Source organism: Podarcis tiliguerta, assembly GCF_965153285.1.
Source record: "Podarcis tiliguerta genome assembly, chromosome: 16".
Taxonomy (NCBI): Eukaryota; Metazoa; Chordata; class Lepidosauria; order Squamata; family Lacertidae; genus Podarcis; species Podarcis tiliguerta.
Window position 1 is genome coordinate 26,779,419 of NC_139549.1, and position 17,156 is coordinate 26,796,574.

The window sequence follows — 17,156 nt, forward strand, 5'->3', positions numbered from 1 at the left end:
AGATCCAACGTGAAGTCTTTGCTGGGGTGACACAGTTGGAAGCCACCTTCTCTCAATCACCTGGGATTTCCTTCTTTTCGCAGAAACCATAAGTGTAGATCAGACTGTGGCACAGGTGTTCCGACTGAGACCCTACCAGGATGTCCATGTGAACGTTGTTGACCCAAAGGTATTTGTGGCACTGCAGCCTTTGCCCTGAGGCATTTCCACCTGGTCTGGTTCCAAGCATGTGGGGATTGTCTCCCAGCCCAAGTGGCAAAAGCAGGTTAATCTGCTCTGTGGAGGCATTTGAACACTTTTGCAAAGTTGTATTCTGCTGGGGTTCAGCAATTCTAGCAGGAGAGTAGCAGATCTTGGACTATGGCTGTATACTCCTTGCTGTAGGGCAGCCTGCCTTAGATGGATGCCTTTACATGCTCTGAGTACTTTCCTCATCAGCAACTACCTTGGGATGCCTCTGACCTCCTGCCCAGTGTTAGCCAGCTTGCCTTAGGGGTGTGTCTATGGTATCTGCTGTATAAATAATGCCACCTGTGACTTTACTTGCCCAGTGTTCGAGAGGGTTGGCATAAAGAGAGTCACTAATGACCTGGTAACACAGTTTTTAAAATTTATTTAACAAGCTGCCTACTCAATTACAGGTGGTTTACATAAAATATGATCCAAAATATAAACAGACTATACAAGTAGCAGGCATACTAAAGTCATCAAAATACAGTCAAAACTAACTGTTTTAAAAACTAGTATACCTAAGCTTAGCAGTTCTGCAATGGGGATCATATATGTGGGTGTTTATCTGTCATAAAGCTTATTTTCTTTCATTATTATTTTTTGTAAACTGCTTTGAGGTTGTTGGAGTTTTTTAATCAAGCGCTGTATAATAAATTTTCTGAAATAAATAATAAAAAATAATTTTTTTGTCAAGAAATGAAAAGTTCTCTTCAGCTAAGTGGGGAGATCAGGGGAGCTTGTGCTTGTAATCAGGAGCCTACAGATTTCAGCGCCAGGCCTCCACAGGAGCAGAATGGGGCTCTCAAACACCTTAGCCATCAAGCTTCTCTGCTCCCCTCCTCTTTAGGAAGTGACCCTTGATCTGGTGGAGCTGACGTTCAAGGATCAGTACATCGGGCGTGGGGACATGTGGCGACTGAAGAAGAGCTTGGTGAGGGCCCTGCGTCTAATCTGGGAAGGAAAGTGCTCTTTGTTCATTCTCAGTTAGATAGCGACAGACTCGACTTGGGAATCTGAGGCTGCTGCTCTGTCCATAAACTGGACAAATACTGACATTTGAATTTGTTACAGGACTGGGGCAATGTGAGACAACTGTGCGGGTTGAATTGGGTGGGGAACATCAGGCTGAATACGGCCCCCTGAGTTCTTTGTCTGGCCCTCAGAACCCTACCCTAGCCACGCCACTTTCCCCAAGCTGCACACTTCACCAGCCCTGCCTGGTTTGAATGTGTCATTGAACTGTTATAATGTTCCTTCCTTGCCTAGACGGAGAGGTGTGGCTGTAGAAGCCTCCGGATTTGGCATGGCAGAAATGTGGCCTGCTGTACGAATGAGAGAATCGCAACTACTGCTCTGCCTACTTTTGTATTTGGCCCCACTCTACTCCCAACCACTGGCATGTAGCCCTCAGGCAGTAAAAGGTTCTCACCACTAGTGTAGAACATGAGATATTTTTTGGTTAGGGTCTGCGAGGATGGCAAAGAGAGGTGGATGCTGGGCTGAAATAAGATGTGGTAGGAATAGAGGGCAAGCAGATGAGGCGATAGCAGATGAGAGCTTCTGGGCCTTTCATAAGCATGTTTACAAATGCAGCTGTGAGTGCTAGAAACCAATTCCACCCCCCTGTCAGATGTGCTCAGGGGTAAGAGGTATGAAGAACAGTTGTCTCCTGCAGATTCACACTGCCTTGAGTTCTCATTCCCCCTCTTTTTCTCTTTTAAACCAAATGCCTGCTAGGTTGGCACATGTGCCTATGTCACTCAGAAGGTGGAATTTGCAGGTATTCGGTGAGTATCCAGCCACACCCCACACATACCCTTTGCTCCCTCTCCACATCTCTCCCTCGCTCTCTCAGAAGAGCTTTCTTTAGAAATCTGACTGTGCAGGCAATGGTTATGTTGCCCCCAAAGTAATAACACAGAACTGTAGAATTCTAGAGTTCAAAGGGACTTCTGGAGGTCCTCTGTCCCAACTCCCTGCTCGGTGCAGGAGCCCTGCAAATGCAGCATGTGCGGGGAACTTTTGGTCCTCCAGATGTTGTTGAACTACAATTCCCATCAGCCCCAGCAAGTGATGACAGAGGACCTCCAACATCTCTTCCAGGTCTAGAATTTTGTGGTTCCAGTTTTGAGGTTTTAATAGTAAGCAGAGCCGTTTGTATGCACCAGATAAATTGATTAATTGAAATTGAAATATTTGAAATACTTTATTGTCACTTGTACAACTTGTATGCAGTGAGATGACACGAGCACCCCCCACTCAGCTCTCTTAGTCTTAATTCCCCTTGTTTACTGATGCACACCCACCAAACCTGAAAGTCAGTTGCCCTGTTGTTATCTTTTCATTCAGCAGCCTAACAGCCCACAGATAGAAGCTGTCCTTTATGCTGTTGGTGTGACTAATCATGCTTCTATGTCTCCTGCTTTTATCAGGCTGATGATACCATCAAGTTAAACATTGAGCTGCAGCTCTAGTAATAGTATTTTGGAAATCAATGCAAACATGCCCTTGAGGAGCTCTTGAGACTCATGCATGTTCCAGGAAGTTTTTAGTGTTTGATGTTCTATTGTGTTTTTACTGTTTTTTGTTGGGAGCTGCCCAGAGTGGCTGGGACAACCCCGTCAGATGGGTGGCATATAAATAACTTATGGTGATGGTGATGCACCTAAAAGGGCATTTCCTTTTTTGTTAACCCAAAGTCCAGGGACAGGGGTTAGTCCTGGCGATGTCCCCTCTCGCCAATAAAGCCCAGCCGGTAGCAACCCCAGTTTTCATGTCCACTGTTTCGGAATGTGATAACGGATTCTCTTTGGCTTGCTTCTAGGGCTCAAGCAGGTGAACTTTGGGTCAAAAGTGAGAAGGTCACCTGTGGCTACATCAGTGAAGACACCCGGGTAGGCCTCTTTATTCCCCACCCCAGAGTTTTTTCTCTCCCCTTTTCAAGTGTTTGTTCTACTCTATCAAGCAGCAGCTAGAGCAGTAGTTTTTACTGTTTGTGTGTCTCTCTTGCAGGTTGTCTTCCGCTCAACCTCCGCCATGGTATATATCTTCATCCAGATGAGCTGTGAAATGTGGGATTTTGACATCTACGGTATGGAGAAATAGGAGCCTTCCTGGAAATCTGCCCGTCCCATACCTACTGTTAGCACTGTGCCTCCATGACCGCTTATCCCACTCCCACATGGCTTGTTCTAACCTTGATTTGGTTGACGAGCAATGAGTTGTCTCTTGTGACCGGTCAACCATGGTTTGTTACTGCAAACCTTGGTTTGTTTTCCAGTTGCCTTGTGACACAGGCATCTTGGGTGGGTGTGTCCAAACAACTCTTGTGGTTTGTGAGGCCGAGCTCCATTTGCTCTGATGAACCGGCTTCCACTGCAAATACAGCCCCTCCCCTGTTGAGCAGACACCTGGTGGGAGGAGCGCGGCTTGCAGTATCAATGCTCCTTTGAACAGAAATCACTCTTAGTCTCTCTCTCCCCCCCGTTTTATTACTCTTCCCTTTGCAGGGGACCTTTACTTTGAGAAAGCTGTGAATGGTTTCCTCGCTGATCTCTTCACCAAGTGGAAGGTAACTTTCTGTGTCTTTGGCTGTAGCAATGGAATAAAGGTGTCCTTTTTACTTTGTGACCTTGGCTCATATTCAGGCCCACTTGCAACTGGGCTAAGGAGGTGTTCCTTACCCTCAAGAGATATTTGAGCTTCCCCAAATGTAGATAAAACATAACCCAGATAGGAGGTTCCTTGGTGGAAGTTGCTGCCTGGTTATGGGACAATTGTATCCAAAGGAGGGAGGGAAAAGGAACCTGGGGAGTCCACAGGATGCCGTAATGCAGGGAACTCCAATGTGAAGATTACCTAGACATGATATACTCCCAGCTCCCATCAGCTGCAGTCAATGACTAAGCATGATGGGAGTTGTAGTCCCCTATCATCTGGGTGGCTTCAGGTTGGCAACCTCAGCTTGCAGGACCTTGGAGGTACGTAGCATAGCAAATTATGTTCACCCACTTGCTTAATTTTTTTAAAATGGAGAATTTTTAAATGGAGAATTGTAGCTTGCAGGACCTTGGAGGTACGTAGCATAGCAAATTATGCTTGCCCACTTGCTTAATTTTTTTTAATGGAGAATTGTAGCAGTTCTTCCAAAGAGACATTGGATAAGTGTCTTTCAAGTAAACGAAGAGCCATAACATTAGAAGGTAAAGAGAAGTCCAGTCCTGTCTTGACATTTGTCAGGTTTCTGAATAGATGCTGAGTAGACTGAGTTTTTATTGCATGTTCATTGCTGGATTTCCTCTGTAAAGCAAATATCAAATAGCCTCATTTAGTGGCTGCAATGCTTTTACATTTTTCAGGCATGAGATCAGGGTTGCCTTCCATTCAGCTTTCTAGAGAAGAAGCTGTAATTGTTATTTGGGGGCGAGAGTTGTCCTCTGTGTGCTTGGAAATGCCCTTCCCCGGTAACATTCTCCTCAAAAAGTTATTCATAAAGCCTTGGGTTATGTCAGGAGGTGTTCGACATGGTGTCCTCATGGTTAGGTCATTCTTCATTGAGACCAAGACCGAAGCAGCATCACCATTGATTGAAGCAGCTGTTTGTGTGTATGTGTAAAACATCTTGGAGGTCCCAGGCCACAGAGAGGTTAGGCTGGCCTCAACTAGAGCCAGGGCTTTCTCGGCTGTGGCTCCAATCTGGTGGAACGCTCTGTCACAAGAGACTAGGGCCCTGCGGGACCTGACATCTTTCCGCAGGGCCTGCAAGACAGAGTTGTTCCACCAGGCCTTTGGTCAGGGCCCAGCCTGACTCCCTCCTCTGGCAACCTGCACAGAATTTTGCTTAACGTTTGCCATTACTTTGATTTTAAGTAATTTTTATAATGGAATGTTTTTAGAATGTTGGGTTATTTGATTGTTTGATTATTTAATTGTTGTTAGCCGCCCTGAGCCCGGCTTTGGCGGGGGAGGGCGGGATATAAATAAAAATTATTATTATTATTATTATTATTATTATTATTATTATTATTATTATTATGTGCATGCGCATGCAAGGGGGTCCCATGAGGGCTGTGACTGAGGCTTTGTGCAGAACATTCACCTCCTCCCTTTCCTCTTGGTCAGGAGAAGAACTGCAGCCATGAAGTGACTGTGGTCCTGTTTTCTAGAACGTTCTATGATGCAAAATCCTTGAGTGAGTAGCTGCAAGATAAATGTTTCTCTTCCTCCTTGCCTTGTAAGGGTGCTGACATCTTCCTGCCTCTTGTTTCTCTCTGGAACTTCCCTCTGTGTCTCCCACGCCCTCCGAGCTTTGAGCTGTTGCCTCAGTCACTTCTCTGCGTAGAGGAAAGGGATGGTTGCCCTTGGTGGGTGTATAGGGCAAGTGCTTTTGCAAGGAGTTGTATTACCGTACTTTTCCATGTATAAGACGCCCCCGTGTATAAGACACCCCCTATTTTGAGGGACTCACATTTAAGAAAATGTGGGGATATGGCTCAGATTTGTTGAGCTTTTTTTGGGGGGGGGGTGCCGAAAATCCGCCTCTCGTTTGTCCCTTCGCTGGCAGAAGCTGCCAATCGGCTGCCCAGTTGCCACAGCGTCAGCCAATCAACACCAGCCCTTGACACAGCAACCAATAGCCACTGACAGCAACCAATCAAAAGTCCACCCTATTCACTATCCATGTATAAGACGACCCCCACTTTTTAGCATAATTTTAAAATGAAAAAAACTAGTCTTACACATGGAAAAGTACAGTACTTTGAATATTGCTGATCTGCAGAGAGGGGGGCTTGGGACAGATGCCTTTTGGGTGCTTCAGGGATGGTCTTTACATCTTGCTGCTGTCTCTTGTAGATGAATTTCCAGAGGCACAGCGTGCCTCGATTCAGCAAGATCATGAAGGAAGATTCTATGAAGATTTTTACAAGTAGGTTTCCCATTTGGTCCTTCCATTGAGTATCTGTGGTCCATTTCCAGTCGTGTGTGTGTGTGAGAGAGAGAGAGAGAGAGATAGATGCACAAACACATACATAAAAGGTAAAGGTACCCCTGCCCGTACGGGCCAGTCTTCACAGACTCTAGGGTTGTGCGCCCATCTCACTTAAGAGGCCGGGGGCCAGCGCTGTCCGGAGACACTTCCGGGTCACGTGGCCAGCGTGACATCGCTGCTCTGGCGAGCCAGAGCCGCACACGGAAACGCCGTTTACCTTCCCGCTAGTAAGCGGTCCCTATTTATCTACTTGCACCCGGGAGTGCTTTCGAACTGCTAGGTTGGCAGGCGCTGGGACCGAACAACGGGAGCGCACCCCGCCGCAGGGATTCGAACCGCCAACCTTTCGATCGGCAAGCCCTAGGCGCTGAGGCTTTTACCCACAGTGCCACCAGCGTCCCAACACATACATATCACCCCTCATAATTGATCTCGTAACCTATATGGGGAAAACATGGCAGTTGCTAAAGAACTGGAAGAATTCCATTCCTTTTCAACAATTGTTTTTTCTAAGCTAAAACCTGATGAGTTTACGTTTATGCAGGGAGTAACTGTTATCTCTTACTCTGTGGTATCCCAGAAATTTTGTAAGTGTCCTAAGAAATCTGTATTTTGCAACTGAAATGTTCAATTTGGAAACTACAAAATAGACCGCTTTTGTAGTATTTTGGAGAGCGAGGAGGATATAGATTGGGGTCCTTGAGGGACAGCAAAAGCTCCATGACTGAAAGTTTTTGCTGAAATGTTTCTTAAATTTTAGTAGAAACTGCAGGTGCTTGGGGTTTTTTTGCCTCATAACCTTGAGGACTAGTAACTTGCTGCTATCCTGGGGAATTTCCCCTGTATTGCAAGATGCTGAATTCGTGTTTGCAGATGTCTTTAATGTTTGGGTTATATGTTAGTACCTTGAGAAGCAGCATTTGGATAAGCCCCCGCCAGAAAGTCCATTTTCCTAACTCGTAAGCTCCCACAGGGAGGAGAGGGCTATCAATGGTTATTTGCCATGATGGCTGTGTTTCTGAGTACCAGTCACTGGAATCCACAGGCAGGGAGAGGGCTGGATTAGGTGGGCCATTGGCCTAATCCAGCAGGCTCTCCTTGCTCCCTTCCCTTTCCATCCTTAAGTCCTTACATTATCTGTAAGGATTGTGCTGGTTCAGTTTTTCTCCTACTCAGTCCCAGCGCTTCCTTACAGGGTGGTGGTTCAGAACGAAAGACGAGAGGAGTGGACATCGTTGCTTGTGACCATTAAGAAACTCTTCATCCAGTACCCTATCCTGGTGCGTTTGGAGCAGGCAGGTGGGGCATTCTTACTATTTTTACTATATTATTCCTGATGGTTATTATTAGAATTTCAAAAAAGGTAGTACAGTGGTGCCCCGCAAGATGAATGCCTCGCAAGACGGAAAACCCGCTAGACGAAAGGGTTTTCCGTTTTGGAGGTGCTTCACAGGACGAATTTGCTATGGGCTTGCTTCGCAAGACGAAAATGTGTTGCGATTCCTGGGGGTTTTTTTACGCTCCCCACCCCCTTTTTCTAAGGCACTAACCTGCTAATAGCCTTTTAGCAGCTAATCCGCTAATCCCTTAAGCCTTTAATAGCCGCTAAACCGCTAATAGCGCTAATCCGCTAATGGGCTTGCTTTGCAAGACGAAAAAACCGCTAGACGAAGAGACTCACGGAACGGATTCTTTTCGTCTTGCGAGGCACCACTGTATTCTAGATCTGGCATTACTCAGAGTAATGAAAATACTCTTGGAACTTGTCACAAGGCAGCCTTCCCCAAACTTTGGGCCCTCCAGATATTGTGAACTGCAATTTCCATCAGCCCCAGCCACCACAGAGATGCTTTTATCAGCCGTAGCAAAATACGGCCATGCTGTCTTGGGCTGATGGGAGCTGTAGTCCAAAGGCCGCAATAGACCCTGAGGGGGCCAGATAGGTCTGCAGCATGCACCATTTTTTTTTTATTCTTCTGCTGTGCATTGACATGGTCATTCAATTTTGTGGTTTTTAAACTGTGTCTGTACTTGACTAGCTGCTCTAGGAAAATGAATGCTGAAAGGTAGGGTGGAAAGGGAGAGCTGGAAAGCTGCAGTGATGCCCCCCCCCCCCAACTTGAACTGCTTTGATTTTCATATTTTTTTTTTTATTATTTAAATATTTATAAATTGCACTTGGGTGTAAAATATCACAAGGTGGCGTGCGACCTAAAAAACCCTGGTGAAAGCAGTTATAAAATATCAAAACACTCCAGCAAAAGCTGGGATTAGACAAATCCCTTCCGGTGCCGAAAGCAGCATGGCTGTCTGAATATCAGCTGCTGAGAATCACTGCTGGGAAGAGCACTGCTGCTGCTGCTGCTGCGCTTATGGGCTTCCCAGAAGAGTCATCTGGTCTTCCGCAGTGAGAACAGGATGCTAGACTATATGGGCCCCCTTTGGCCTGTTCCAGCTCTCCTTACGCTCCTCATTCATCAGGCAAATAAATAATAAAAATGGGCTTCAAATATTATAGCTGAAATATGACAATCTCTTTCTCCTTTTCTCCTTTCTCCTTTGTAATTGACCCTCTAGAGGGCTTTCCTCCGGGGTGCAATTCTACCTCTGCTCAAGGAAATTATTTGGAAGCCATAAACCTCTCCTTCAATGGTGAGTAGAGGGAAAAACATCTTGTACCACTCTAGCATGAAGGAGCCGTCCGTACACAGGCCTGGCTCCTCCTCACACAAATGTCATCTGTTCTTACAGGATAGATTGGATTGGAAAGGCCAGTAACTAGCACAGTTCTGACTTAGGGGATAATTCAGTGGCATTCAAAGTTTCTGTCATCAGGGGGATTTCTACCTTGTTGATTTATCTTCCAAGGAACCCCTGAGCATTTGGAATGGAATTCCTTTCATGCTACTGAGGACTCTTGTTTTATTTCTAGTGCACATGCTCTGTGACTGTGGGACGCTAGCCTAGCCTGGTGGGTGAGAGTGACCAATAGGAGGCACCCAGTACTTACCTGAATCTATACCAGCCTTCCCCAATCTTGTGCCCTCTGGGCTACAGCTTTCATCAGCCCCAGCTAGCGTTGCAACTTTGCCTGTGTCTCACAAACAGCCCCCAATCCTCTTCTGTACATAAACACCCACACCCACACACTTTTTTGGGTTGGTGGTGAATGACCTTGGAAATGCAGGAGGGGATTTTTTGACCCACCTCTAGTATAACTGTTGAGGGTCTTCATTAGTGAAACCAGCAGATTCTTCACTCCAGCGGATTGAATATCCAGTTCAGGATTTTTTAACTGTCTCAAACAAGTTTCTGTAAGCTGGTGACCTGCCTTCACCCTAAGGCCTCAATTAAAACTTAATATTAAAAAAAAGAACCAGTTTAAAGCACCTTACAAAGTTTACATCTGAACTTCTAGGAAGCTGTTGTCGACGAGAGCAAATTGCCCCTTGATAAGCATATGATGTGTAAAAGATTGAATGTCCTTTTGCTTCTGACTTTTCCTGCTTTTAGTGTTCGACAAGCATTACATCAATCGAAACTTTGACCGGACCGGGCAGATGTCCGTAGTCATCACACCTGGCGTGGGAGTCTTCGAAGTGGACCGGCTCCTCATGATCTTGACCAAGCAGCGCATGATAGATAATGGTAAAATGGTCTTAAGCGGCAGGCGGTGGGAAAAGCTGTGTAATTCAGTGGCAAGAGTAGCCTCTTTGCAAGCAAAAACCCCCCTGGCGGCATTTTCCAGGGAGGACCTGGGAAGAAGAAAGACTCCTTGCCTGTAACCCTGGAGAGTGGCTCCCTGCTGATGTCTACCAGATGTGGGGCATCTGTGGGGGCCCTTCTCCAGATGTTGTTGGGCTCCAGTTCCCATCAGGCCCTGTAGCCAAGCATGGCCAGTGATAAGGGATGGCGATGAGAGCCGCAGTGCAGCAACATCTGGTTCGCCATTCCTGGGGACGCTGAGCTGGATGGGCAAGCAGCCTGACTGCTGCATAAGGCATCTTCCTTTTGTGTTCTTTCTCACTTTAGAGCATCTCCAAAATGTAGAGATGACCTCCTTTTTTTAGGCGTAGCCCTTTGGAAAACCAGGTGGCGAAATCCTTTTGTTTAAGAAGCATCTTAAGTGATGGGTGACCAAGCGGGAAAGCTTTTCATTGCTGGTCTGAGTGGCAAGGGGAGGGGCCAAATCCAAGCCCTCCCCTCTCTGCTGTGGACCTTCCTTGTCCAGCACCAGGACAGAACGTGGCTATTAACAAACTCATCTTCCTCCCCTTGCTTTGCTTGCTTCTGTAGGGATTGGGGTGGACTTGGTTTGCATGGGAGAGCAGCCCCTCCACGCTGTGCCCCTCTTCAAGGTAAGGCCCGTGGGGTCGTATGCCTGTTTTCTTTTTATTCCTCCTCCGTCTCTGCCGCAGCTGCCTGCTAGCTGTTTCCCTCCTCCAGCTGATTCTTGTGCCAGAAGAAATCTAACCAATTAAATAAAGGTAAAAGGTAAAGGTACCCCTGCCCGTACGGGCCAGTCTTGACAGACTCTAGGGTTGTGCCCATCTCACTCAAGAGGCCGGGGGCCAGCACTGTCCGGAGACACTTCCGGATCATGTGGCCAGCATGACAAAGCTGCATCTGGCGAGCCAGCACAGCAGACAGAAATGCCGTTTACCTTCCCGCTAATAAGAGGTCCCTATTTATCTACTTGCACCCGAGAGTGCTTTCGAACTGCTAGGTTGGCAGGCGCTGGGACCGAACAACGGGAGCGCACCCCACCACGGGGATTCGAACCGCTGACCTTTAGATCGGCAAGCCCTAGGCGCTGAGGCTTTTACCCACAGCGCCACCTGCGTCCCTTAACCAATTAAATAGAAAGCCATAATTCTGTTTCCATACTACCGGCTCTTCAATTAAAGCACATCCTGTAGTAATGGTACATAGGGAAATCAAAGAGATTGGAGGTGTGGGTGGCAGGAAGGAAAAGGTATGGGAAAGGAACAAAGTGCTGAACACCTGCACCTGCCTAATTACCAAAAGCCAGGCTTGTTTCCAGGATGTCTGTTAGCCTCTATCTTTCTCCAAACTATTGAGGATTAGGAACTTTCCCCTCCTAAATCAGACTCCCTCAACGTGGCACCATTCAGATGTTTGGGGCTATAATTCACTTCCCCAGCTAGCTTGGCTGTATGATTCCCAGGACTGGTGGTAGTGCAAAGCATCTGGGGGGGGCACCAGGTTGGGCAAGGCTGTTTTAAATGAAGGCTTGAAATCTGTGGACCACCAGCTTCTGGGTTGAATCCAACGACATCACTGCATAAGCAGAATGGTTTCTGCTCCCATAACATAGCTTCTCGCTTCTGTACCCTCCCAGATCTCCTCGGGGGGGGGGGAGGGTAAGGGAACCCTCAGGGCATATATGGGGGGGTGCAAGGGGTGTGCTGTGGGGAGGAGAGGGAGAGACAGTTCTACTGGATTCATGGCTTCTTTGGCTGCAACCCTCTGTATCCGGTGCCAGATTCCTTTCTTGCAACCGTCCGTTCCTGTGGATTCCCAGAATGCAGTACAAACTAGCTACAAAAAGCATCTAGTTAACATGGTGCCTTTTCCAAACTCTTCTTCTCTTAGCTGCACAATCGCTGCAGTCCTGGGGACTCTCGCTTGGGAGATGACTACAATATACCACACTGGATAAACCACAGGTGCGTGTTTGAAGTTGGAATGGTTGCAGCCAAGGCTCCACCTTGGGCAGTGCTCACGTGGGTCTTCCCTCTCTGCTTTTGGCACTTGAGAATACTCTCTGCTCTCCCTCCCCTCTCAGACCTCAGCCCTGGGCAGTCTTGTCCTCAGCCTCCACTGAGTCTGCTCCGGTGTTGCTTTGAATCCCTGTATTCCTGCATTGCTTTTCTCCTTAAAACATGGAAGGGGGGTAGTTTTGTTTCCCCCTAATCTCAGCTTGTCCTTACATGTGAATCGGAGATTGTGGGTTACAACAAACTCTGGCTAGTTTAACAAGCCAGACCCAGAAACCATGGTCTGAAGTTGGCTTGTTTTGAAAGTGGTCAGTTTGTTGTAACCTGCAGCCTTTGGTTTATTAAGATTAGGTTGGAGATGAAATGCTACCACCGAGTCAGAAAGGAGATGGAGTGAATGTGCAAACCTGAGTCTCCCTTGGGCTTAATCCAGTTTGTGTGTGTAGTCGCCAAACCATGGTTTAGTGTTACATGCAAACAGAGCCATTGTCTTTCTACTTCCCTTTTCCAGTTTCTACACCTCCAAAAGCCAGCTCCAGTGTAACAGCTTCACTCCACGGATCAAACTGGCTGCCAGGAAAGTAAGTGGGCTCTGTTAAGATGGGTCTGCCAACCTTTTTTTGGGGGGGGGGGCAGGGGGCACATCAGGAAGTTGCACCAGTCACTAAACAGCTGTGTAAAAAAAAGGATGAGCTAGGACAAGCAGGAAGAGCAAACCATCTGCCATGCCTTGTTGATTTTTGAGGGGCTATTTACTGAGACCTTTTGTGGGCGCCATAGGAAGTACCGGTGGGCTCACTGACACCTGTGGGTCCTACTTTGGCAGTTCCTGATAGAAGAGCATTTTCCTTGACTCACTTCCTCTCCCCACACCCTTTAGCCAAGTCATGTTGTCATAGTGAGCAGCTTTATGAGTTCCGCATTGGTATGGGGGGGGGGGCTCAGCCATCAGGGGTGATCTTTATTCATTTGCTTTGGCTGATGCATGAAATGTAGCAGATGCTTCTCTGTAAAAATGCAGTCGCCACAGGTGATGGGAGGTTTTGCTTCTGCACATGAGTTTGGCAAACCGCTCTGAGCTGAAGCATTCCGTGCTCACCCACCCTAGAATGTTCAGTTCACATTGAGTTCATGAAACATCGTACCCTGACCTGTTCTTAATGCATGGTTGACCACATCTATGAATTTGATAGTTATGCCCTTTTAAGTTTTGCTATATCAATCACTAGTAATAGTTTAACAAGGAGGTTTTCATACCTGTCCAATTCTGTTTTGCTATATCAATCACTAGTAATAGTTTAATAAGGAGGTTTTCATACCTGTCCAATTTTGTGTTCCCTTTCCCAAACTTTGATCTATTGATGATTAATGCCTATATGCAACCCTTGCATATGATTTGTGTTAACCAATCAGCAACAAGCACATATGTGGCAATGCTGTAATATTCAATAAAAGGGACTCTCTGGGACATGCTCGAGAGATGCCTCCCATATGACACTTGTCACTCGTCTATCGTCTATTTCAACCCAACAACAGGCAATTTCAACCTTGCACAATTGAAAGCTGGCTGGTTGAAGCTGCATGAAATAATTGCATGCACGGTGGAGACCTTAAAAGCTCCATTTGCACCGGGTTTTCCCAGCACAGAAATTACTTTTAAGCTCTCCACTGAGCTTACTGGGCTCTAGGAGTCTTTTTCTTGACCTTGCTTGAAAAGTAAGGATAGTTGCATGGGGGTGGTTCATATGGAACATGCCACGCCGCCCCCCCCCCAGTTCATTTGTACTGTAGGCTTTTAAAACAGTAAGAGTTCACCAAGTAAGCACTTCAACGTGAGATATTGAGGGGGCTGCATTGGGTGACTGCATGACTTGTCAGAATATTCCTGGTCTGAATCTTATCGCTTGTAATGCAGTGACTGTTCCATGGCCAAAACTAACTTAAGTTTCCAATGCTTTCTTTCCTTTGCCATTTTTCGGGCCGCTTGGATTCCAGCCGCAGAGTGAAAAACTGAAAAGCAGCAGGGATGCCTGTGAGTAGTCATCCCAGGTTGTTATTGTGAAAGGGTTCTACCTCCATTGATCGTTGACAGATTGGATTTACCGTATTTTTCGCTCTATAAGACGCACCAGACCACAAGACGCACCTAGTTTTTGGAGGAGGAAAACAAGAAAAAAAATATTCTGAATCTCAGAAGCCAGAACAGCAAGAGGGATCGCTGTGCAGTGAAAGCAGCAATCCCTCTTGCTGTTCTGGCTTCTGGGATAGCTGCGCAGCATGCATTCGCTCCATAAGACGCACACACATTTCCCCTTACTTTTAAGGAGGGAAAAAGTAAGTCTTATAGAGCAAAAAATACGGTATATCCTCCAAGGTGGCAGACACGTTTCTCCTCCTTCCCATTTTATCCTCACAACAATCCTGCAAGACAGATTCAGCTGATAGGCAGTGAACCGGCCCAAAGTCACCCAGTGAGCTTTGTGACTGAGTGGGGATTTGAACCCTGATCTCCCAGGTCCCAGTCTAACACCCTAACCACTACTCCACGCTGGCTGTTAGAGGCAGCCAATGCCTCTGAGCACCCATTGCTGGGAATCCCAGGTGGAGAGATAGCTGCTGTTGCTTTCAGGTCCTGTTTCCAAAGAGGCATCTGGCTGGCCACTAGGAGAACAGGAAATTGGACCACATAGGTCACCTTTCGTCTCTACCAGCAGGGGAAATTTTTTTTTTTAATTAAAGATTTTCTTGATTTACAAAAGTGTGTGCAATGTCTCTCATATTTTTTTCCCCATGTAACATTATTACAAATCAGTTTCTTTTTTTTAAAAAAAAAGATTTTTATTGAAACAACAAGAAAAAAACACACACAAATACCGAATTACACACGAGAATAACCATAGACACATAATTTCCTTAGCAAACAATAAAACATATATTGGTCTTAACACTAAAGACCCAACCTCCCGTCTATTCCATATTTCAATATCATATTACTTATTGCCAATATACACTTTTATCATAATTAAACTTATTCTTAATATATCTAATTTCCTATATCTACCTTGCAACTATTACTGAAGTTCCTTGAATGCTGCAACAGAATGCTGCAACAGAATTTTACAAATCAGTTTCATTTGTTGAGACATTAGGAAGAAAAGGGGGAAAAGGGGGGGTGGAAGATGGGTGGGGGTGGGTTTGGGTTTGGGTTTGGGTTCAGGTGGTGATGTTTCTATTTTACCTACTATATATAGGGTTTGGTGTCAGTGTTGCTTGTGCAGGTTCTTTGCTGTTCACTTGTGTTCCTTTGCTGGTGAGAGAGGTTGGGGTTGGACTAGGGTGTGGTTGTTCATTTGTGGTGGTCTTTGTTTTCATGTGTGAGTGGGGTGGGTGGGTGTTTTGGATCAGGTTAGCCATATTGATTTGTATACTGTTGGTGGATTTTTGTCATTGTCTTGTTGGGCTGTGTATGTGATAAAGGGGAGCCATAGCGGGGTGAAGGCGTCTTCTTCTATTTGTCAGCAGGGGAAATTCTCACGCTGATATTATGCCGTTTTGCCCAAGAACGGAGACCAGGTTCTTAAAAGCTGCCCCAGTCAATAACGTGCTGTTACTGCCTTCCAGCTTTGGGAGCCCCGAAAGAGACAGAGAACGCTCTCCCCATCCAAGTGGATTACGATGGTTACGACGCCCAGGTTTTCCGTCTGCCGGGGCCGTCCAGAGCTCAGCGTTGTCCCATCTTCAGGTAAAGAAGCTTGTGGGGCAACGAGCCAAATTGGATGGTGTGCTTGTTAGCCATTACCACAATATTACGAATCTGGAGCGCCTTTGCAAAGGGAGGGAGCGTAGATCAACACACACACACACACACACACACACACACACACTCACACACACTCTTCTCCATCAGCTTCACATTTCTGCTGGGCTTCCAACCTGCATCTGCTGTTTTAACCATGAGCTCCATCAAAGCACACCTGGAAAGTGGTTTCCCACTGTAGCTTCCCATGGAATTTTTTCCCATTTCTTCTTCCTTTTTTTTAAAAAAACCTTCATAATCAGCTTACTGTGATTGGTTAATTCAGGGGTGGGGAACCTTTTTTACTCTGAGGGCCACATTCCCTTCCGGGCAGCTTGCTGAGGGCCATGTTGCAGAGAAGGAAATGGTACATTTGTCGATGTAGGCTTATTTCTGAACACTTATCACCGTCAAAGTTTTCGGGAGCACATCTCAGCCAGGCAAAAATGCTTAGGCTGCAAGCAGGGCCCGTGTGGCCTGGGGAGTGTTCCAAAGGCCAGGTAGAGATCCTGTGAGGGCCGCATTTGGGCCCCAGGCCCGAGGTTCCCCACCCAAGTTAAGTGACAAAAGGTCTGTGTGATGTGACTGGAGCTGGGCCTCTGCCCTCCCTTCCACCTGGTGCTTTTTGCCGGCAGGTCCGTCCGGGAACGAGAGAGCCGCCCCCGGAAGAGCTCCAGCTCCTACGACGTCTCCTGCAGCCCTTCCCTGCAGAGCCGGCCTCTGCCCCCGGAAGAGGTGCGGAGCCAGGCCTCGGACGACAGCTCCCTGGGCAAGATCTCCAACATCCTGATGATCCCCCGCCAGCACCTCCACCTCCAGTACGAAGTCAGCAGCTCCCTGGGCTACACCAGCACCCGAGGTCAGGATGAGGCCCGATGTGAAGCGGGAGCAATTCCTTCCTTTTGAACATATCAGCGTTTCATTTCTTACTGCGAATTACCATATTTTTCACCCTATTGGACGCACTGGCCCATAGGACGCACCTAGTTTTCAGGGGGGGGGGAAATCAGGGGGGAAAATATTATTTCCCCCCGCAGCTCTGGAGCAGCGGCCAGGCTGCACGCCTTCCTGCTGCCCCCCATCCTCTGGGGCTGGCGATGGAGGAGGCGCTGCTTTCCCCCACCGCCAGCCTCAAAGAGCAGACTCTCCTGGCTTCAGCGGAAGCAACGCAAAGCCTCCGCAGCGCAGGCTTCGAAGGCTTCGCGTTGCTATCGCTGAAGCCAATGAGCCTGCATTTGCCCCATAAGACGCACACACATTTCCCCTTCATTTTTGGAGGGGGAAAAGTGCGTCTTATAGGGCGAAAAATACGGTATTTCATTAGACGTCGCCTGCGTGTGTCACCTCCCAAAACATACAGGTTTCAGAAAAGAGGACATGTTTTTAGGGGGAGGGCAGC

General features: G+C 47.1%; 1 protein-coding gene across 11 annotated transcripts in view; it reads left to right on the forward strand.

The window, feature by feature from the left end:
* DEPDC5 (DEP domain containing 5, GATOR1 subcomplex subunit) overlaps positions 1–17,156 on the forward strand; it is a 57,270-nt gene that overhangs the window by 4,935 nt on the left and 35,179 nt on the right. For all 11 annotated transcript variants that reach the window (XM_083417531.1, XM_083417529.1, XM_083417537.1 and 8 more), the window contains exons 5-21: positions 84–169; positions 1,079–1,162; positions 1,969–2,018; positions 3,056–3,125; positions 3,244–3,322; positions 3,741–3,802; positions 5,353–5,422; positions 6,085–6,157; positions 7,416–7,519; positions 8,798–8,872; positions 9,734–9,868; positions 10,517–10,578; positions 11,837–11,910; positions 12,473–12,542; positions 13,957–13,993; positions 15,583–15,703; positions 16,393–16,616. In XM_083417531.1, the coding sequence (XP_083273657.1) occupies positions 84–169; positions 1,079–1,162; positions 1,969–2,018; positions 3,056–3,125; positions 3,244–3,322; positions 3,741–3,802; positions 5,353–5,422; positions 6,085–6,157; positions 7,416–7,519; positions 8,798–8,872; positions 9,734–9,868; positions 10,517–10,578; positions 11,837–11,910; positions 12,473–12,542; positions 13,957–13,993; positions 15,583–15,703; positions 16,393–16,616 (1,476 nt within the window). The remainder of the gene's footprint in view (positions 1–83; positions 170–1,078; positions 1,163–1,968; positions 2,019–3,055; positions 3,126–3,243; positions 3,323–3,740; positions 3,803–5,352; positions 5,423–6,084; positions 6,158–7,415; positions 7,520–8,797; positions 8,873–9,733; positions 9,869–10,516; positions 10,579–11,836; positions 11,911–12,472; positions 12,543–13,956; positions 13,994–15,582; positions 15,704–16,392; positions 16,617–17,156) is intronic.